Source organism: Stegodyphus dumicola, chromosome 9 (genome assembly GCF_044657685.1).
Source record: "Stegodyphus dumicola isolate Sdum_Otavi_A_Nest chromosome 9, ASM4465768v1".
NCBI lineage: Eukaryota > Metazoa > Arthropoda > Arachnida > Araneae > Eresidae > Stegodyphus > Stegodyphus dumicola.
Genome location: NC_140776.1, coordinates 75,682,356 through 75,705,104, shown reverse-complemented (window position 1 = coordinate 75,705,104; position 22,749 = coordinate 75,682,356). Strand labels below are relative to the sequence as shown.

The 22,749-nt window shown below is 31.1% G+C and overlaps 2 protein-coding genes across 2 annotated transcripts in view; one reads left to right on the top strand and one right to left on the bottom strand.

Annotated features, from left to right (window-relative positions):
• The window catches only part of Myo10A (unconventional myosin 10A), a 388,389-nt gene that overhangs the window by 11,279 nt on the left and 354,361 nt on the right, over window positions 1–22,749 (bottom strand). Inside the window, exons 48-55 of the mRNA XM_035365884.2 lie at window positions 21,153–21,265; window positions 18,487–18,637; window positions 16,895–16,967; window positions 12,642–12,718; window positions 9,361–9,443; window positions 6,491–6,621; window positions 4,018–4,112; window positions 3,726–3,900 (exon numbers count right to left, since the gene is read on the bottom strand). Coding sequence (XP_035221775.1) covers window positions 3,726–3,900; window positions 4,018–4,112; window positions 6,491–6,621; window positions 9,361–9,443; window positions 12,642–12,718; window positions 16,895–16,967; window positions 18,487–18,637; window positions 21,153–21,265 — 898 coding nt within the window. The remainder of the gene's footprint in view (window positions 1–3,725; window positions 3,901–4,017; window positions 4,113–6,490; window positions 6,622–9,360; window positions 9,444–12,641; window positions 12,719–16,894; window positions 16,968–18,486; window positions 18,638–21,152; window positions 21,266–22,749) is intronic.
• The window catches only part of LOC118194700 (uncharacterized), a 114,697-nt gene that overhangs the window by 78,426 nt on the left and 13,522 nt on the right, over window positions 1–22,749 (top strand). The window lies entirely within an intron of this gene.

The window sequence follows — 22,749 nt, the reverse complement described above, 5'->3', positions numbered from 1 at the left end:
GGGTCCGGGGTTGAATCTAAAACACATGGGCGTTTGTTAGTGCTTTCGTGGTATGTGGGCGCTTAATAACCCACGGAAAGAAAGCTCATCAAGAGAGTGGCATCAGAAAAAGAGGGATTAGTGATCCTTGAATTCTGTTTGGCTGGATATTCGAGATCAAAATTGGAATGGAGCTAAGTAAAAAGTCGTACTATTATAAAACCAACGATTTAACGAACGACACACCAAGGACTTTCAGCAACAGGCGAAACACTAGTCGTTTGGCCATGATGAATCCGCAGACGAGATCTGATACCGATGACAAGCAAAGTACTCTCTAACTTGTGCGCATGAACGCCTTTTGGAAATTTATATCACAAAGAAAATTAACAAGCTGACACACAAGCATGCCACAAATCAAAATAATAATTATATTTTTACATCACTTTTAAAATAAATCATATTAAATTATGTTTGTTATATTACATGTTGGTATTTAGTAATACGAGCACTTGTGCTACGTCATACAACTGTTGGAAATGGTAATGGTGCCTTTGCGTTATCTCCTCAAGTGCTGCTGAATTGCACGTTGTTAAAGAGCGACTAGCATGTGGTATGTTGTCCACAAAAGTAGCTAACAATATACGAGTCTATGCATTATACTGTATGCTCATATAATTTATAAACCATGGGAAATTTTGTAAATAGAAGAAACACAGCAAGTGATTTTAAAATCGAATGGCTCAATGAAATAGTTGAAACAGAGACCCTGGCAGTAAAAGTAAATTACAAATTCCGTTGCGGGAAATCTTTTTATACGACAAAGAATTGGAATTTTTCGTATTTACTGTAGTGATGAACATGAAAATAATTATTTTGTTTATGAAAAAAGTTGAAGGATAATTGGAAACGATTTTTTAAAACCACATTTAAATAATTAATCTCACGTGGACAGAACTATAATATTAAGAAATAAAAATCCCATGCTGTCGGCAACAGGATTACATTTATTAAATGAGACCCGGATGAACTTCAAAAGAAAAAAAATCCATTCTGAAAAAGTGAAAAAATTAATTGATAACATGTTACTAGCAATTAAAATGATTATTTCCTTGCAATCTGTCCAGGATGATATAGGAAAATATTTTAAGATTTCAGAAAACTGGAGAAGTAAGAATTATGCTTTCACATTTTTTAAATTAGTCAATTAAAATTTTGCGACGCGTTTTCAATTGTTTCTGTGAAAAAGAGAATTTTATATAAAAAAAAATAGTATTGATTTACAAAAAGTGGGTATGTTTAACTCTGATCGGGCAATTGCTATGCTAGGTCAGTTAAATGAAGTAGCAGCAAAACTAAAAGAAAGTATACCGCATTTTGGTTCAGCAAAACTACGTTGCATATCGTGAAGATTTGGGTATTTGCGATGCTTCAAAAGAATTTAAATTAATGAGAGATACTGAAACTTTAATGACAAAGGTATATACAGTACTTTTTAGATTCTACAAGAAAAAGATATAAATTTCAGGATACTGCTACTGCTTTCGAAAGTGAAGCTATTACCTTCAAACCATAAAATAAAATTATATCGTTTATCTAGACATTTTGCGCTGAAATTAATAGCTAAGAATTATGACGTATTAATTAAATATTTCAAAGAAGATGAAGCAAGTAATCCTATTTCAAAATACTTTTTACAGAAATTGAAAAATACATTTCATATAAATTTACATATTATGAATGACGTTTCTGAAAAACTTGCTACATTCAGTAAACTTTCTCAGCTGCGCAATCTAACCGTAAGACTAACTAATTTTTGATGCATTTCACTTTGCTCATGGTAAAATAAATAAACTTAAAGAAGAAGAATAACCACAAAGGCGTTACTTGAAGTTTCCACGGCCCCCCAAAGGGGCTGCACTAACAACCATTACAGGCTTTGGCCACTACTAAAGCCGGAAGTGGTGATCACTTTATTATGGAGGTACTAGATAGAAGGGCCACCATTCCTCCTAAGAAGGGATAGAAAATTTACATCCATGCCTTCTCCAGGATTCGATTTCGAGCACTTCGGTACTACAGTTAGAGTCACTAAGCACTTTCCCTTTCTGGGCGGCTGCGCTTACTTGATGTCGAAGAAATTCCTTTGCTTAAAAGCAAGGGAGAATTATTGAATTTGAAATTAATTCTAAGCTAAATTTTCTTTGCTGTCATTTAGAAGAAAGATTTCCTGAAACAGAAGTACAGAAATGGGGAACATTTGATTTCACAGCATTGAGAGAATATGATTTTAACTATGGCACAGAATTAGACGAAATATTATTATGCGTAAAATACAGTAAAATATTAAGAGATAAAACAGGTATACTACAAAAATAAAATGACTTTAAATTTGCCATATGTGAAAGAGTTAAGTGTAAATTGATAACAAATTTTTCAGATAGGGTAATGTTTTCATTACAGAACAAATAACTTTCCAAACTTTCAAAATTAATAGATATTGGTTAAAGATTTTTAGCGTCTTGTCTTGACTATGAATGAAGCTTCAGTAATGCTATGACTGAATACTATGATCTGAATGCTTTGACTAGTGTTGACTGTGCATGAAGCTTCGTTGTTTAATTAATTTAATAAAAAATAAACAAATAAATCATTTGAAATAAGGTCATTTAGACACGTTAATTCGAGTAAAATCATCTTTAAATAGTGAAAACAATATAAATTTCGCATTTATGCTCAATGGTTAAATTTTAAAGATAAAAGAGAAAAGATTTATTATTATATTTATATAAATGTAAAAATAAAGTTGCACATCAGCAGTCAAAAATTAGATGGAACAATGATCACAAGAGAAGCAACAATAAAACAATAATTTCGAATTTTAGCATTTCTAAAAATAAGAATTCCATACTCATGTAGTTATAGTAATATATTTATGACGTAGAAAGTTTCTTTAAAATTTTTTATTTTAAAAATTTAATATGCATAGCCGTTCTAATAGTGGTCCCAAAAAATTTTAATGAAGGATATATAGAGTGAGTTTGCTTATGTGAGAGGATTTTTATTTATTTATTTTTTAAATAATTGGCAGTGGAAAACATTTTATATCCATATTTGTTTTCCTACGAGCTTTTAAAAAATTAAATTTTCATGTATGTCTATGAAAAGCAACCAACTGATAAAATTGCTCACCTATCTTATTTGATTCATATCATATTAAGATAAGTCTATGACCAACCTTTCAAGATATATTTAGTATCTTTTTTTCAAATACCCTGTGGGGTAATACCCCCAAAGGATTTGAATAAAGTTCATATATATGAGTTTTATTCAAAACCTGCGCCAACATAATGTTATCTTTTTATCTAATTTTAAATGCCTAGGATTTGATTTAATGTTTAAAGTTGCGTCAGAAAGATCAACTAATTAATTTTTACGTAAGCACTTAACTGTTTCTGACTAAGCTGCATATTATGTAATCTATAAAAGCATCAGCATATGCAATATGAAAATTTCTAAACCTGACTCTAAAAAATCAGAAGCTTTTTGAAGTTATTAAAAGCAAACTGCAAATTTAGAGAAATTCATCATTATCTCAATTTCTAAATTTTATATAGAAAGCAATTATAAAGCCTTGACATTATTTAGCCTTAAGCCCTGAAATCTTTTACAAATGCCAAAATTTATATAACAGCCGTATTATGTAAATGTGATACAATACTATTTTTAGAATCTAAAAATCTTACCTCCTTCAACAATGCAATAAAGTGAAAATTCTTCCATTTCTAATTGGTTTCTAACATTTAATATGGTACAGATTTCTTCAATGATATCTTGCACTACAGTGGTAGATTTTGTGTTAATGACTCGTTCTGTACCTCCAGGAAGCCTGTAAATTTGCCTCTTAGAATTGCGACCCGCCTGAGTAAGAGTAACAAAAAAATATTATTATAGATATTTATTTCATTATATTCAATTTTAGGATAAATTTCAAATCAAAAATTATGTTTCATACAGAATACAAAGAATTTTACATACAGATATAGCAGATATTTCTTCAACACTAGGTACATTTTTCCGTCCTCCGTATTTAAAAGTTTTTCTTAAATTCTGCAAACATACCATAGCAGTACCTGGAAAAAGAAGGGAGATATTTATTGATAAATGAAGATTACATAATTATACACAAATATTTCTCATTTTCCTGCATCATATTAGCCACTGATTCATTATTTAGATTATTTAAAACAATGAAAACGATATTAAAATGCATTTATTCTATAGAGGAATTTGACATATACTTGACAGATTGGTTCATGATTGTGATAACAATTACAGTGAAGCTACTTTTAAAATTTACATTTTTTGATATCTTATATATGCAGAGCACAATAAAATGCAATTAAAATTTAATTAATAGTACCTGTCAATCAATAATATGCTGAAACTGGCAGAACAGAATAACTCTAATTACGTAAACTTGTTTCTACTGCCATTAAAAACTTGTTTATCCTATTTAATTACAGAAGAAATCAATAAGTAAATCACAAAAGGTAATTACAAAATCATCTGTTTCATAATTATTTATATACCTGCGTCATTATTTACTCAGCTCTTCATTACCACCTGTATGAAATGTTGCTGCCTCATCCACATATTAGGACTTCATCTTGAATATCGTTATCATATGCAAAGCGTTTTCTGGGATCCACTTATTCGCGGCATACAGCGAATACTTCTTTCCACAAACAGGAAACATTCTTTTATGAATATCAATTTGCACCATCCCCTGTACCATAAGCGAATTTCCGAGATGGAAAATAATCAGACCAGTGTCTTTTCAATATTTATTCTTAAACTTAAACAAAGATTTCTTGGTTTAATAAAAAGCAAAACATCAGCACAGTTACATAAAGAAACGGCACAGCTTTCTCCGTTGCGGGACGCGAACATACTCCTATGGCGGTTTTCAGACAAAAGCGCTTTTTTACCGTTCTCGTTTTCGTTCGAAGGAAACCGTATAAGGGGGCCTGTTTTTTTTGCGATTTTTTCCTTGATCACTTTCAGGTCATTTCGGGGGACACTCGGGTATGTTCCCATGAGTTCTCTAATATAAACCTGATGTTTCATCAAAGCTAAGGAATGTTACACCTCTCAGGAAAGAAAATAATAATTGCATGTTGCTCTTCTCTTGTACAGTCATTGAGTTGGTGACCACTAAAAACAGTGCAGACGGGACTTTCGAGGAGTGAACAATGCAAGGGGAAAACATCAGAGCTCTAGAACATTGTAGTATGAAGCATTCTTGTAGAAAAAAGTGCGGTTAAAAAATTCGCAGTTTTAAATTATCGTCGTAAAAAATATCACGGTAAAAATAAAGCATTTTCAAATGCATGTTCGCTCTACTAAACCAAGTTTATTACTTAAAATTTTTAAGTCCAGAAAAAACGTATGTGCCAAATTATCTTCGTGCGATGGCGTAAAGCGGCCTTTTTTTTACCACAATATTTTCTACGCCGATGTTTTAAAACCGTAAAGTTTTTTTGAATTGCCTTTTTTTCTACGACAATGTCAATATCATGATGTTTCCCTTGCATTGTTTTCTTCGCGATGATTTTGCTTGTAATCATCGAATTCCAATGGCATTTTCAAACTGAACTACGCGTGTGCAACTGTTACTTAGTAATAATTAACGAAATGAGTATAATTGCGGTTCTGTTATGTATTAACATACATGACAAGTACCATTTTCAAACCTGTCATACCAATTAATGACATAGTTATTGACTTAACTTCGTAGAACTACATTGAACTATACATCATTTTTTTCCAAAAATATTTAAGCAGCAAATTTGTCTTACTTACTCCGATTACCATGTACAAGTTGCGATCTTATACAAACACGATGTACAGAATGATTCTAAAATGGAAAGAGGGGTAGAAGGAATCCCAAAACAAATTTTGTAATAAAATGCATGTGCAGAAAAGATATGTAGGTGCTACCAAGTAAAGGAAGGCATGAACAACAGATAAGTAAGAAAAATATGACCACCAACAGTAACTTCTGTACTTTCGCACTACTCCCAGTTAATACGATTGAACATTTGGTAATTCGACAGCTGTCTACTCAGAAATACTCTCGATATATCCTTTGAAAAGCTTTTTTTTTTTTTTTTCGTGTTCCACGTTCGTGTAATAATGCATGCCGCTCAAAACCGAACGGAAAATGAAGATTTACGCCAGAGAACCGCTTTCCTTTATTTCTGCATTCCTATTATAAAGGTATGATTTTGGAAAAATTTTAGAGTAATATATTTGATAATATTTTACGAATACATATTAAAAAAATTGTGTATAAATATTAGAAGAATTTTTTTAAATGCTCGATTAGATTACTGCAAAAGAAAACTGTTTTGTGATTGTGCTAATTTAGCTCTCTCTATTTAGTCATAATTGTTTTATATTATATGTCACATTTATATGTGAAATACTAATGAAGTTAGTGACTTACCGTGATAAGCTCGGCGTTTGTCGTAGGCAGCTGTCTCTAGGTATTTGAATAAATATGGCTTCAATGCATCTGAGCACTCAAAATAAGCAGCGACAATTGAAAATAAGCGCCATCCCCGCTGGCAGCTGTCTCTAAAATATCGAATAAGAAATATTTTTATGACATCTTAAACAGGAAAAAACAATGATGATTTCCAATAGCAAAGCTAATTTAAAGAATTTTAATTTAAAGATTAATTTTAATTTTAATTTAAAGATTAATTTTAATTTTTTAAAATCTTCTAATTTAAAGAAGAAAGACCGCAATTTTAAAGCATGTATGTAACTAAATAATAACTAATAAAAACTAAAACAGATTTCCTCTGTCACCCTTACTTCATTTTAGCATTATATCTGCTATTTTAACAATAAAATGGCATGCTGTAATTTAACATCATATTTTATGCTATGTTAATTAGTTGGCATACAGCTTATATGCAACTGTTGAAACCTTGGCTTTGGGCCTATTAATTTAGAAGTGAGATTCAAATAATTTAACAAGCATTTCATTACCTAACTAAGCAATAACTTTGTACATTTACTAAGTGATCATAAACTGTCAAATAAATACAGCAGCTTAATTTTTAACAACCTTGCTCGCCTAACTGAAAATGCTTTAGAAAGCGGTTCTACCGAATCGACACCAACCACTAAATCTTATTACTGCATTAATTACACTTTACAGAAATAATTCTAATGTGTTACGTGAATAATTCGAAAGTCTCTACAAGCAGGTCATTTAGATTTCCCTTTCTTTTAGCAATATCTTGTTTGATAATCCATTAACTTCTACTTCAGGAAGAAAAATATTAAAATTTCTCAAAAATTAAGGAGAACAAACATATAGAAAGAAAATAAATTGATATCAATTTGTAAAACTGAAATTCGTTGAATTGAGCTGAACTATTTTTAAAAACCAAAGCATAGTTATATTGTCACTATTTTTTTTAAAGTAAATCTAAATTATTTTTAAAAGAACTGAATATCTTATTAGAATTTAAACAAAGAATTTGTTGAATGGATCAACAAAATTCCAGTTATTCACTTGTTGACATATTACAATTCTACAAATAAAAGGTAAACATTAAAAGAGTTTATAGACAGGTATAAAGTGTATTCATAAAAAATGAATGGAAGTCAACAACATAGTTAATTTAAATTATATAATACTGATCCAAATAGAAGAAAAAACTACAGGAGAAGGTGAGGGGAAGGGCATGAAAAGAAATTGATGAGTTTGAATTTCTATTGAAAACTGCTGTTAACTTTACGAGTGAATTTTACTTACAGTTGATTTAAAGTGTTTAAAAAAATGGGAATATACCAAGCAACATAGTTGGAAAACAGTTAAAGTTTAAAGATAAAACAGGCAGTTAGTATTACACATAAAATAGTTTATAAAAAACACAGGAATAGCATACTATGCATATTTCTTTTGGGAGATAAATTGCATAAATTCCGCCTCCCACACTCTCCAGATGCTGCATTTGCAACTTTTGTGTAAGAAGCTTTTAATTTTAAAATCGTTGTTGATACTATCATCTCAAATTCTCGGCAGCCTTCTAACTCTTAAAATGTACAAAAGATGACAGCACTACCGAAGCAGTGATTAAACTAATCCAAAAGTGAAAAGCTGAAAAGTGAAGATTCAAAATTTGGGAGGAATATATCTGCAGTTATCCCTCATACCTGCACAATAAGGAAAGATTTACCTGCATATTAATGCAATAATATGATCGCATTTTTTATGTAGATAATACAGACTCACTCGTAAGCTCTTTTCTTACATATACATACTACATGCTAAAAGCTAATAAAATAATCTTGAATAATCCTCAAGGGAATTAATAAATTTGTTTCATCATGCAAGAATTTAATTCCCAAATGGTACACTGATGTGGAAGAAGAAATAATAAATATGATCAAAGGCCTTTATTATGAAAAATGCTCTTGTTAAAGAGAAATCTAATTCAACTGACAAACTAAATGTTAAATTTCGACAATATTTTTGCTGTTAGGAATAAAATGCCTAGCAATATAAAGGAGAAAAAAAAAAAAAAAAAAACTATTGTTCCAACGAAACAGCCAGTGGTATGAGTAGAATCAAGATTATCAAACAGGCTAATAAGTAAATGTGAAAGATATGAAGAACAATTTATATTAATCGTTGCCATGTTTAAAATTATGTAAGAAAGCAACCTCAATTTGGTGTAGACTTAACATAAAACCCTATCAATTTAAAGGGCAATCAGATACAGTTCTATCATCATCAGGAGCAAAAGAATTTTTGCTCAACAATAGTTACATTTTGCCTTAATTTTAGATTGGTGTATTTCTCTTCCAGTCTGATGTGTTGCTATGTTGTTCTAGTTAGAAAAGATGGACTATAAATTTTATAAATTAAAGCATATAGTGCTTATACATTATATGTTCTTCTAAGCCCGTTTTAACACAGTTTAATAATTTTAAATGTAGTCTGTAATATTACGTAAATAATGCTCTAATTAATAATGCTTTATATGAAATAATGTAAAGAAATTTGAATTTCAGTTTAGACCAGTCTGAAATCAGAGGGGTAAAGTTTGAAACATTTGATATGAAGTTATATTAAAAGCTCATTTTTCACTTTTGCTATTTTGATACATTCCAGCAGTAAAAACTAAATATATTTAGTTAAAAATATAGCTAGCAAATGTAATAAAGTGTTAATAATTATACAGTCTAAATAAAAGATGTATAACAATTTTTTTGTTTAATACTATTTATGATAATTATATAAACAATATACAGGATTATATAATGCATACAAATTGAATAAAAAATATAACTTACGGTTTTGGGCTTTTGTTATTTGTTGTTTGTTTCATTAACTGGCAATAAACTTCATCTCTTAATTGTGGGTATTTATGGCAGGTCTGAAAAAAATATTGATTTTGTATCATAAATATTGAACTAAAATTAAAGATTTATAGATTAGATTATTATTGACTGATTTTATTACCTTATTAGTCTGTTACAATTATAAATACAATCAAGTTTTTACCCCAAGAAATTGTATATAACAGAACTTAGAAAAGTTACAAAAAGTTTATAACTGAGTTCACAAAGTCATGAGATTTTGACAAAGTACTAAATTACAGTTTTGAAATTCTAATACCGCTTAACATTTGGATTCTTAGATGAAAATATTAAAGCATTAAGGAAATTAACATATTTAAAATACTTTTAATGAAAAAAAATATGAAAGGTTTCAGATTTTAAATTACGTCCAAAGGGTTTTTTTTTAATGTTTTGTGTGTTACTTTTATTTATTAAATATCATGCTCAACGTACTCAAATTATAAAATCCAGTTCAACAGCAATATCCCAAATTAATTTTAAAATGAGCATATCTTTAGAATTTCCAATACAGTCTCCCACGCTGGAGATAAAAATGTTTTGTGTTTTCGTACAGCGTTGCCATTGCTCGCTTTAAAGTCGTTTAGGTTTTTAGTCAAAAATTTGTTGAAGTGTTACAAAATCTTAAATCGATAATAAAACAAATTTCAAATTCAAATTAGGACTTCCACATGCCCATATTTTTCGGAAGATTACGTTATTGAAATTTTGATTGCTCTACGTACCATTGTTTTATCACAGTGCGAGAAACATACATACATTTATGCAGTTTCTTCATTATTTAATTCCTTTAAATATAAGGCAGGGCGATAAAACACTGCTCGACATTGAAAATGCAACACCAAGAAGGAGTGGTCAGAAATTTATGCAAATTTGAGAGTAGACGCACGTTACTGAGTTATGCGAATGATGTGAAATGCGCAGCTCTCTGACTCACGTGAAGTAAGATATAAGAGAAGGAACGTGCATAATGGGCAATATTCGTGTCGTTATTTCTGCCAGACGAATTATCGAAGAAAGTTGGTTTTCGTCCCGGAGGATACGTGTAATAGGAGAGAATGCCAGGCCTCCGTGAATGAAGGCACTTCCTGCAGAAAGAAGATTTTACGAGGGGTATAATGATCGGATTGAGAAGGGCGGGTTGGTCCTTATGTCAAATCGCAGCTGATACCCACATGGATGCGAGCACGGTGCATCGGCTATGGCGAACATGGTTGGAACAAGGAAATCTGGGAAGAAGGAGGGGTGCAGGTGCAGCCAGAGTGACGTCAGCATGCGTGAATCGACGTATCCGCCGACAAGCTGTGACGGTCCCGCAAGTCACTTGTACCGCGATTCTGCAGCATGTGCAAGATGCCCTGGATGTTCCCGTGTCTACCAGAACCATGTCCCGTCGATTGGTTGAATGTGGCCTGCACTCACGGCGTCCGTTAAGAAGACTGTCATTGACCCCACAGCATAGACGCCAACATTTGGAATGGTGCCGGACTGGAGCGATGTGGATGACAGAAAGGCGAGACGTCGTGTTCTCAGATGAGTCACGCTTCTGTTTATCCAGTGACAGTCGCCGCATACGTGTGTGGAGTTGACGTGGAGACAGCAGTAACTATGGAACGCCCCACCGCGCGACAACATGGCATAATGGTTTGCGGCGCTACTACCTACGATTCCAGGTTACCTCTAGTTCGTATTCAGGGCACTATGACATGTGTGGGATGTGAATGGACGCCGTTTGCAGACTCTGTCCCTGCCTCGTTCAGAAGATGAAATGTGGCAAATGGTTGAAAGGGAATGGAGAGCCCTCCCTCAGGACACCATCTGCACTCTTATTGACTCTATGCCTAGACGTGTTTCTTCGTGCATCGTTGTCTGCCGTGTTCCTACATCCTACTGAGCCGACGCCGTTCTCGCTCTGTATTCTGACTATCATTTTGAAACAAAGATCACTTATTGCTGCTTACTGTCTCTGTCTTTTTCCCAAATTTCATCACTTTCTGACCACTCCTTCTTGGTATCGAGCAGTATATATTCAATGTCGAGCAGTGTATATGGTGGCAACGATTTAAAAAGTGATACAGCCTTTTTAAGATTTCGACGCAAAATGCCAAAACGATATTATATTTTCCTTCAGGGGAAATAGCTCTTTTGGACTAATAAAAACTTCACAAAATGCTATTAATAAATTGCTATTTAAAATAATAAAATTTTCCAAGTACACAGGAAAAACTTCATAATATTGATTATTTTTACTAGTACCATAGAGGTTTAAACTTAAATTTCAGCTTTCAAAAAGTCATATAAAGTTAATAGCAGAAATTATTTTCTCAAAAAAACTTTGAGTTTTTGTTTTTGATTCTTAAAATTCAGACTCAGAATATAGAATAATTTGGGATAGCTGTAATGGATAATTGCGTGGTTTGAATGATGCTTAACAGAGAAGTAAAAGCAGACATGGCCATTGATTCAACATACTTTTATTTCATAATAAAGCAAGCTTTGATAAGCATAAACAGGTTCCGATATATATTATGGGCGTTATGCGCCCCACAATTTTATATAGCTATTTACCTATTTAAACAATGGACAAAGCAGAGCAATGAGAATTACATGTTGACATCTGCAAGCGAAGTGGGAGTAAAAAGGCGGTACGCATCAGCAAAGCATGAGGTATGTAGTAAAACGTTTCTTAAATATGATTGGATAACAGCTGTCGCATCATAGCAGTATTACATACACAATCATGAAAAGGATTAATTTTGAGATCATGCACTTTAGATTCGTTAGCCAAATTAAAATAAAAAATAAGGGTATTACCAAATTAAAGTTTGTAATTCTGAGTTTCATATTTTAAATCTTACACACACATTTATGCATATATATTTATTTGGTAAATATGTATGTGGTTCAGAACAGAATGGCTGTAATTTAATCAAGTATTGAATGTTACAATACTTTTACTATCTCACAGGGCATGTTTCTTTTCATATTACAATGTATATTTCATTTTGGGATCACGATAGGTTTATGAAACTTGCGACAATGAATAAAACTTGTACATTATAGCTGGGGACTGATGCACAACTTTTATATATTAAAAGAAATTCAGAAATTTTAAAAAAAGATTGAATTTTATTAAGTATAAAGAAGGAAAGTTTTGCATTTAAATTAATTAAATATTTATGTTCACTGAAAATGGGATTACATAAGAAGCTTACCACTAGAATTGTGTACACACAATCAACTTCAGATTGATTCTTGGCCATTGGATAATCACCCATATGCCTCATGATAGCTAGAACGAAACAAAAACTTCGAAAAAACCGTAACATAAACAACTCCTGTCACATAACAGAAAAAATATCATAATAATGGTTTCTTTCATTATGGTAAAAAAAGAATCAATCAAGTTATTTTTTTGATTGCTTTCTATTACAGCTGAAAAAATATTGGCTATAATTTTTGTTGAGGCGCTTTCGCAAAGGAGATAATTTTTTTTCCGATGGTGTTCATAATGCGGAATAGTGTTTACTATGAAAATAATTTTAATCCTCTACGAAACCCGGTCCATAACAGCTAAACATCCATAAAAATTTCAGCGAATATTAAAGAAACCACCAATTTTGGAAATAAACGTAATTAATTGTCCTCCAACCGATCACGCATTCTTTTCATCTCAGTATACTGGTATGTAATTGATAGATGTGACCTGAACCTCTTTTCGTTTCCAATTCAATAAATTTTCACCTTTAAGAAAAGTAGAATCTAATCTCTAATCTTTTGTGGAATATCCTTGATAACCGCAGCTGGCGGCATATAACCAATTCTCTGCGTTCTTGGCGTTTATAATAAAAAAAAAAAAAAAAAAAGAAAAAAAAAAAGAAAAGAAAAGAAAACCTTCCCTTGGGGTTTCTTCAAATTCCTGGTCAAAATCGGTTTAAATTTCTTCAGGGGTAAAATAATATTCAGAAATTTGGTTATTTGCCCTCTATTCTAATGTTTGCCTTTTCCTATTCATAGGTAATGGTTTTGTATTTATACACCATTTAAACAGAATAATGTGTTTAATGTGGAGGCGAATGTCTCTTGCAGTTGGTAATGCGGGACCGACTTCGTTATGCGGGACACTTTTTGATTCACGTGCGTATTCATACGGAACGTTTATAGTGTAAGCAATTTCGTTATGTAAAGTACCGCTGTGTGTATATATACCGGCACAGCATATAAAGAATACCTTCTTGGAGCGTTTAATGCTCAGTGCTCACCTTTAGCAAGAAGTTACATAAACTGACTAGGAAAAACTCATCCCCCCCTCGGTCAAAATCTAAAGCAAAATTAGTAGTGAAAATTCAGCGGGGCGTTAGATATCATTTAAATATGATCTCTTTGGAAAGATTATCTCAAAAAGTAATCCGAGTAAAATTTTCTATGAAATATTTATGCGTGATTTAAGTGAAATACTTGTGCCTGATATTCTTAGAAACTGTTAAATGTTACAACAAGAAAAGGACAGCCCTTAGAATGATGAGTAGTAACATATTTTGAAAATTACGTGAAAGTTAATTGGCACAGCAAACTATGAGAAGATAATTCTTTTTTACTATTTGACTGAAAACTTCCTAGTTTTGGTTTAATTTTTGTGATAACGCAAATCCTCGAGGGCTATCTGCCTAACGGGAGGACTTACTCGTATACACGTTACACATGTGGAAACAACGAAAACGCTCATGCAGCTTGCTCATTCGCGGGATTTGAACCTCGGACCGAACTACCAGTATTCAGCGACTTTAGTGCTCGGCCGCTGGGTGGCCTACTTTCTAGTCTTATTTTGCCAACTAAAATAACTTTTTTAGTAATTTAATTACAAAGTTTCTTACATATACAGTTTAGCTGTTCCGAAGTTTAACCGTTTGGTCCAATCAAACTCATAAATCTTAGGAATATTATGCAGATAAATTATGTTTTTTAATACTGAAAGCTGCATATTTAATTCATTAATTATTTATTTCAAATTTCATTGAAATGTTTTTGCAGATGTATTATAAATCTTTAGATGTACACAAAAATGTTCTTGCATATGTAACCATAATACCTAATTTAACAAGAATCAGCTACATTATTGGTGCATTTGACGAATGTTTAATTTCAAACATATAAAAGAAACCTCTCATTTCTATGTTGGCAAAAGGGAAGAATCAAATACGACACATAAAAAAAAAAGAGAGAGAGATGTACAAGTGAAAGCTAAAATAATTCAATTTTATAACAATGTAGGCTTAACAACAGAATACGAAAGATACCAATGACGACAGTTAACAAGTGAAATCTGGTATATAATATCTTCAATATTCTCTCAAAACCCCTTTTATTGTTTTTCCTTCATTTGCATTTGTAGCTTTCAAAATAGTGGCAAACTAAAGACCGCTTTTATCTTCTACTGAAAATAAAATTTTCAAGTTTGGTTCCAGCAAGAATGCGTGGCATTAGATCCTTTGATAAGTTGAATGCAGAGTAAAAATATTTTTACTGCTTTTGCAAAAGCTGGAGGAAGAGAAAGAAGTTCATCAAATATCGGCTTTTTTTAAATTAATGTTACCACCCTGAATTTTACCAATTACTTTTTACTTATTGAGCTTCTCTTAGTTTTGCTGGTACTACATTTTCACTGATGTCCACAAATGCTTTATTCTATCGAATTTAAATGGTCCATTATCATCCGTTATTTATTACTTGTTTAGCTTTACCAGAAAATTTTCCAGTGGAATTTCTCAATTAAAATACCTGATTTATTGAACAATTCTTAATATATGTAGATTTTAGTGATATATTTCCTTCGATGATAAGCAGAACCTATGACTGGTAGAAAGTATGGATTGTCTTACGAACACGAATTACATTTTATCTGCATGACAAGAAAAAATGCTCAATCAAAGTTTCTCTGTGAACGAATTATTCCAAAATTTAGCGGCTTAAGTTTATTTCCAAACTTAACGAAAAACACCGTTTCTTTCCGGTGCTGAGCAAGCTCACATATTTGTGCTTGCTCAGCACCAGAAGAATGAGGAGCATTCTAATCCTCAGAAGCTCAGCATCAGAAGAATGAGAATTATTCTAATCCTTGAATAAAATAATTTCATTTGTCAGTCAAATTTCTAAATGAACATAAAAAATATGTTCATCCAAGTTTCTTGCTGTCATCATATTCACGCAATAATTTTGTTCAGATCTTGAAATAATGCGCCTTTTTCAATTTAATGATCTTCTGCAAAATCACTGCATTTTCACCTGATGGAACATTCTGCGTAATTTCCTGCTTTTTACACAGCATGAATTCCATATTCATAATATGCTATCATAACAGAATTTTTGTTTTCAAAATCCTCCATAGAATTATTGAGGGAATTTTGAAATATTCTATTGCAGATCTATCTACGCATTATGCAACATTCGAAATATCTTAACCATTTCCATTCTGAATAAAATAGAAAGAGAGAGAGAAAAAAAAAAAAAAAAAGAAAAGAAAAGAAAAATGCAGCAGAGGGGAATCTCAGACAAAAGATGAGAGTACAGGCTCTGTTTTTGAATAGAAATACTTGTGAATGGTTAAGGAGAAAGCCAAGAGAGAAAAATACAGAGAGGAAGCCATTGATTTTGAAATCTTTAATTAACTATATCCAGGGGTAAGAAGGACTGGGAAAGGAAAATGTCTAATATTTATAATTAGCTTAGAAATATCTTCAAACTAAGAGAGTTAAAACAAAGGTAAAATTACATTATTTTGCAATGGCATTAAGAGAGAGATAGAAATTGAAGTACAACTCAACCAAGAAAGTACTGAATTTATATTTATTTATTTATTGAAAACTGTATTTCAAAATCTTTCTCTCTCTCTCTCTATATATATATATATATACACACACACACACATATATATATGTATATATAGAGAGAGATATATATATATCTCAATATAAAAATCACTAATTTTCTTTTAAAAAATATTTTATTCATTCCTTAAAATGAGTTATTGAAATATTAATCGAAACCTATAAGTATTATTGCACATTTGCAAGTAACCATGTGCACTTTTGTTTCCTTATAATTTCATTTCACACACTATTTAACATTACCTATACAATATTTGCTATGTATTAACACCAGACAGTATTTAACATATTAAAATTGCATGAAATGTTGTACATTAATAATTCTTTCAGTATATCTTACTTCAAGTGATGTAAATTTCGTGAGCACCCACCCATATGCATATAAACTGAAATTATCAATGCACTAACATAGTTAGAAAATATTTAAAGTGTCCTTTTTAAAGCAAGTCAAGATCATTTATTTTCAGCATTCATGTGTGAAATAATGCAAATAAATAAAAACATAGCATACTAAATACAGGCTTAAAATTATATTATACCATTTAATACATTCAACAAAATTTTAAAAAAAAATTTTTTCTTACCTATAAAGCACTCCAAAGCTAATTTGTTCAGTTCAGGAGCTTCAAACTTTAACAGAGAAGCCATCAGAGGAGACTGCATACAAAAATTTTTTATTAAAACAAATTTTACAAATATTCATTTTTTATGTGGCATATTTAGAAGGATACAACAAATATACATAATTAATAAGAAGAAATATATTATTTAAAACCATCTTGCTAAGAAGATTACGTATCCGAACGTGTATTTCAAGAATCAAAATTTATTCGGGTAATCTTTAAAATATTTTGCTTTATTAGACAATTGTAAATAAAATTACACTAATGTCATCATGTAAAAGTATACCAGCTTCATAATGTAAATTCAGTAAGAGGCAAAAATACAACTAATTACTGTTTTGTGATCACTAGATTGTGATAAACATATTAATAGATGTTTCTCTTTTCTGGCTTCTTTCTGCTTATATTTTTAACAAAATACTCGTATGATTATGCCGTCCAATCAGGATTGTGGTTATCCCGTTTGGGATCACTGCCGTACCGAAAGTCCTGGAGAAGGCATGGATGTTTGTAAATGTATAGTGTCTGTGCGGCATGGGAACACTCTAAATATGCGGCGAACCGAAAATACTCTCGAGAGGTTGGTGGTAAAGGTGCTCTCCATCAAAATTGGGAGAGGAAACTGAGAAAATGTCGTAGTGCCACCTGTATGGTGCTCAAAGCTCTTTCCAACGACAGGCGCAATCTTGCACTCCCTGCCACGGTGAATTTCTTGGGCTTTTGCTATTGTTACTGTCAGACAAGTGAGATAAGTCACAACTACAGCAGACAAGTGAGATAAGTCACAACTTCAACAACTATGATTATCACTGGCACAAGAAGGTTCATTTAAATTTTAAAATTTGCCACTAGCAAAAAATGAGCTTCCCACAATTTAGTTTTTTTTTTTTTTTTTAGTCCAAACGGGCTTTGTCCCTGAAGGACTATTGTTTTCGTTTTGCGATTTTGCGTTGAATCATTATAAATGTTCATATATTTCAAACTGTTGCCACCAAATGTTAGAGTCCTGCATTACATTTGAAGAAATTAAACCGATTTTTCTACCGATTTTTGAATGACGTAATCCTCCTACGAATATGGGCATGTGGAACACCAAATTTAAAAAAAAAAAAAAAAAAAAAAACTTTTTATCTCCAGCGCGCGGAACTGTGTATCGGAAATTCTAAAGATATGCTCGTTTTAAAATTATTTTGCGACATTGCTATTGAACTGAATTTTATGGTTTAAGTGCAAAGAACATGATATTTAATAAATAAAGGTAACACACAAAACGTTAAAAAAACGCACCTTTGGACGTAATTTAAAATCTAAAACATTTTTTTTAATTTTAAGGTGTTGAATACAAAAGGATTTTCTAAACTAATGCATTGTTAAAATTATATTAAGTTCGTTGTCTTAGATTCAACTAAGTTGTAAGTAATAAAAGGGAACGTGCGTGCGAATGCGTGAATATATGTATGGCGATGGATTCCTTCTATTGGTATTCACAGTATAATACAGCATTTATAAAATTTAGAATACTTCAATAGGAATGATATACATGAAAGTTTTACCTTGGTATATTTGACCATATCCGCCAATTCCTTCCAAGTCCAATCAGATGTATCTTTCCCTTTCTTTCCTTTACTTTTCTTCGATTTTAGACTCTCTATTAATTTAATGGAACCTCGAATAGAGCCATCGCGTGTCCGTAGCATTTCATACCTTTAGAGATTAGATGAAAAACAATAAGGCAAACACTTTTATTGCACGTGGCTTTCTTAACTTTTCTTTACGATATAAATTCAAATATTCGAGCAATAAAATATTAACGTACAATTCAAAAACAATTAAAGTTGAATTAATTTAATATTGGCATATTGTTCACACTGAAACAGTTTTTATTAGTTTCGAATAAAAATACCATTAATGATCTTAATCAGGTATTCTAAAATAGAAAATCAGCTCATAGAGGACAGCTTCGATATGAGAGAGCGCAGTGCTATGGAAATAGAAAATGCACCCTAAAGAGGATTTCAAAAGGCTTAATTTTCTTACACATAAACTTGTGTCACTGGGCACTATGGAACTTCGTTCGCAAATAAGACAACAAAATTTTTGATAAGGTATACCTCACTTTTCTTTCTTCATATAATAAGTTCATTGATATTTTAATGATAAAAAGAAGCTTTGTCTTTAAATGTATCAACTGTAAAATTAAAATTTAAAACTTAAACTGAAATGAATTACATTTCAATTGCATTTCGTAGTATATTATACCTAATAATTAACATAAAAATTCAATATGTATTAAATAAACACCGAGAAAGTATATATTATAAATAAAACAAACAATAACCAGAAGATAATTTGCGTACAATGCAGTTAATTTTAAGAACTGAGGAAAAATTGAATATTTTGAAATTAAAAAAATTAAAGAAAAGAAATTAATCTTGCTGTTTAAAAAGTATCTTTTTGGAATGTACTACTGAGGACTTTTTAATGGGTTTCTAGGGTAGTGGGAAGTAATCTGTACATTCTTAATAATAATTATGCTTTAAGCGGAAATATGCTTATCTTTGGATGCAGACATTGTATTTTTATTATAAACTTAAATCATGAAAGTTTATTGTGTCATTCTGTAACGGAAATTAACAGCATTAAATACAATTTAAAAATGCTTTCTTCTGAATTATTTTAAGAACTGACATTAACATGAATGGCGGCTGTACGAAAATATCTCCAAAAGTGATCCAATTTCATCGAGTGGGAATAAAAGCAAAATAATGCTCATACTATTTTTAGATATTTCAAAAACGGTATTGCAAATTAACGCGTAATTATAAGAATTTATTAATAATATTAACTATGTAAATTATTTCAGTATTAGTAATTTATTTAATGAAAAATAACTAAAAAGTATTTATACGAAAGCACATTAAAGTGAATATAAGGAATTATTAGCTAGAATTTTTAGTATTAAACGAAATTAATTATTCATTATTAAACGTTAAACAATTTTTTATGCAAAATTAATTTTTTAATGTAACTCTCATAATATTTAAATTTTGCGCTGAATTTATAAAACTTTCAGTTTAAAAAATATTTAAACATTAATTTTTTTTCCAGTTTATGATTATTTATGTACTACATCTCTTTTGTTTTTAAAGGACGATCTATAGTTGTATAATGCGAAGTTCTGTATTACAAGTTTTGAAAAACTATATTTTGTTAGTGAATAGGATACGAGCCTTCAATCTTTGCCAATAATTCACTCCAACTCCCCTCCAGCATTTTTCCACTCGTCCACCAGTGGCAGAGTGGTTACTGATACTTTGGCCCATGTTCGAGTCTCCTATGACTACATGGGTTATTTCGTAATTTTCTGCATGTATAATATAAACACGAGCTATTTTACTTTAAAAATTTTCCATATAATCATTCCTTTGACATGTAGCTTTCGTGTGCTCTGCCTTATTTAAATAAATAAACTAATTTATCTCACTGCGTCAAGATTAGTTAAGCAGCTGACAGTTATATTATACAGAATTGAAGATCTCAAAATCATCCAGGTTTGTTCTGCAAAATTATATATTTAGAATATTTAAAAGCTCCATTAAGTTTAAATTTGTATTTTATTGGCTTCACCTTTTGAATTATTACAATAGAAATTGTCTATAATAATATGAAACGTAAAAGGGAATTACGTGACCAAAATTTTGCAAAGACCTAATTTAAACAAAATATTTCATAAATATCAAACAAAATAAGGAATTTAAAGGTAATATGCAATAAACAAAATGCAAGTTAAGAAATTATTCTTGTTTATTTAACAAAAAACAACTAATTAAATTAATTTTAATAACATAGTCACTTAAACTTTTCTCTTATATTCACAACACAAGTTAAAAACTCCTTAGTCGTATGCGTTTAGTAAACACATATATAAACAGAAATAAAATCCATAATTAGTCTTTAGTATATACAATTTTAGGATATAAAAATTAGGAATTATAGAGTACATACTTAATAGCAAAACATCCATTCAGTCTCAGCCAAGAAGAAACTAAACTGCTCATGGCTGGAACAGTAAAACTGTCGCCTACTTCCCTCAAACTTATTAACTCAAATACTAATTACAAATTCCGAATACACGATTTGCGTGTTAATTTTCAAATTCTAATTTACTTTTATCCTAATGATCGCAAACGGAAGGAAGAAAGGAAGTGATTCAACTCACTTGTCCAGACTTTCCCTGAAGTTGAAGAGAGCAAACTGCAGCAGAGACTTGGCATCGTTGGCTGGCTGTGGTGATTGGTTCACCTCACTCCGTCCTTCCACATCAAAGTTTTCCTGCTCCAGAAAAATGAGGAAGAAACGATTAAATTCTAAATATTGGAAAGTTGAATAACAAACAAACCGGCTACCACAATCTGAGAGGTGAATGAAAATATAATGAAACACCTTGCAGGTATTATAATTGTGTTTTAGTGGTGTCGTAAGATATAACGATCTCTATATCACGAAATGAATTTATCTACGTATCTGTTTGTTTACTTTTGGATTGTTTACATTGACTAGTTTCTGCATGTCAGAAATATTAGATATGGTGCAGAAATTTTATTGTTTAGCAGTTGACAGTTTGATTTAAGTTTACATATCATAAACACATACACAATCTTTTCCAATCAATTGACAGAATTCGGTCAACAGGCTTTTACTCATTCAACAAAGCGAATCTGGAGCAGTTCACTTGATTTTATGGAAGATTTTTGCAACTGCTAATTTATTGTTGCGTATTTTTACTTTCAAAGTATATTATAACATTTATTTAAAATTGCATATAAAGATGTTTTGCAGTATTAGAGTACGGTACATATGGACAAAAAGTAGATACCACTTCAGTTGTTAAATTTTAGATTATTAAACTGCAATTTTGAGGTAATTTTGAATTTCGCACAGTCAAAAAAATTATACATTTAAGGAAAAAACCAAAAATTTACAGCCATTTCTTTTTACAAATTATTATATGTAAACTACTCTTAACTTCAAGATAAACAAACACAATAAATCTTTACGCACATGATAATGTAATTATCCATCTAAAATTAAGATCTGAAGCTGAATAACCATTTCATGAAAATACCCATAATGGTTTCCACTCAGATATTTACGACTCATTTACAGAGCGACTCAATAGTGGTCTAATAAATAAGACAGCCAAACACATGTAGTCTGAGTCTGGTGCAAACGTCGGCGAATGGGTTAGCCGTATGAGCGTTTTTGTGGTTTACGCCATACGTAACGTGAATAGGAATCAGTTTCTCTTAGAAATTTTTCCACAAAAACATCTCTTCCTTTGGGAACAGAACTTTCACGTGCTTCGCCATCACCTATTAACATAAATACAATATTTAAGAAAAAGGGGGCGCAACCCAGTTCATTTGATCGTAAAACATTGTGAATGCAAAACTGATTTTAATTCAGAAACATACTAATCAAGATTTTAGCACATTCAGCAGCATTTCTGACTGGAATAATATCTAAACAAGAATAAAAAAATAATATCTAAACAAGGATCAAGTTCATTAAAAAATGAGTATTAATATTTTCAAACAACTACTCTATAATCTTTCTTTAAATTTCAATGTCTCAAACAATGTGAACTTCATAGGAGATAGTCGGGTGGACATCTGAAGGTCGCACGTATTTACGATCAGGATGCATTCCACAACTTATGTAACACGGTCCTTTAGCTGCAGCCGAGTTTCAATCAAATATAATCCTTTGACTCGAAAGGTGTACATATATATAAGCCTCTGAAAAAGGTCTATGTG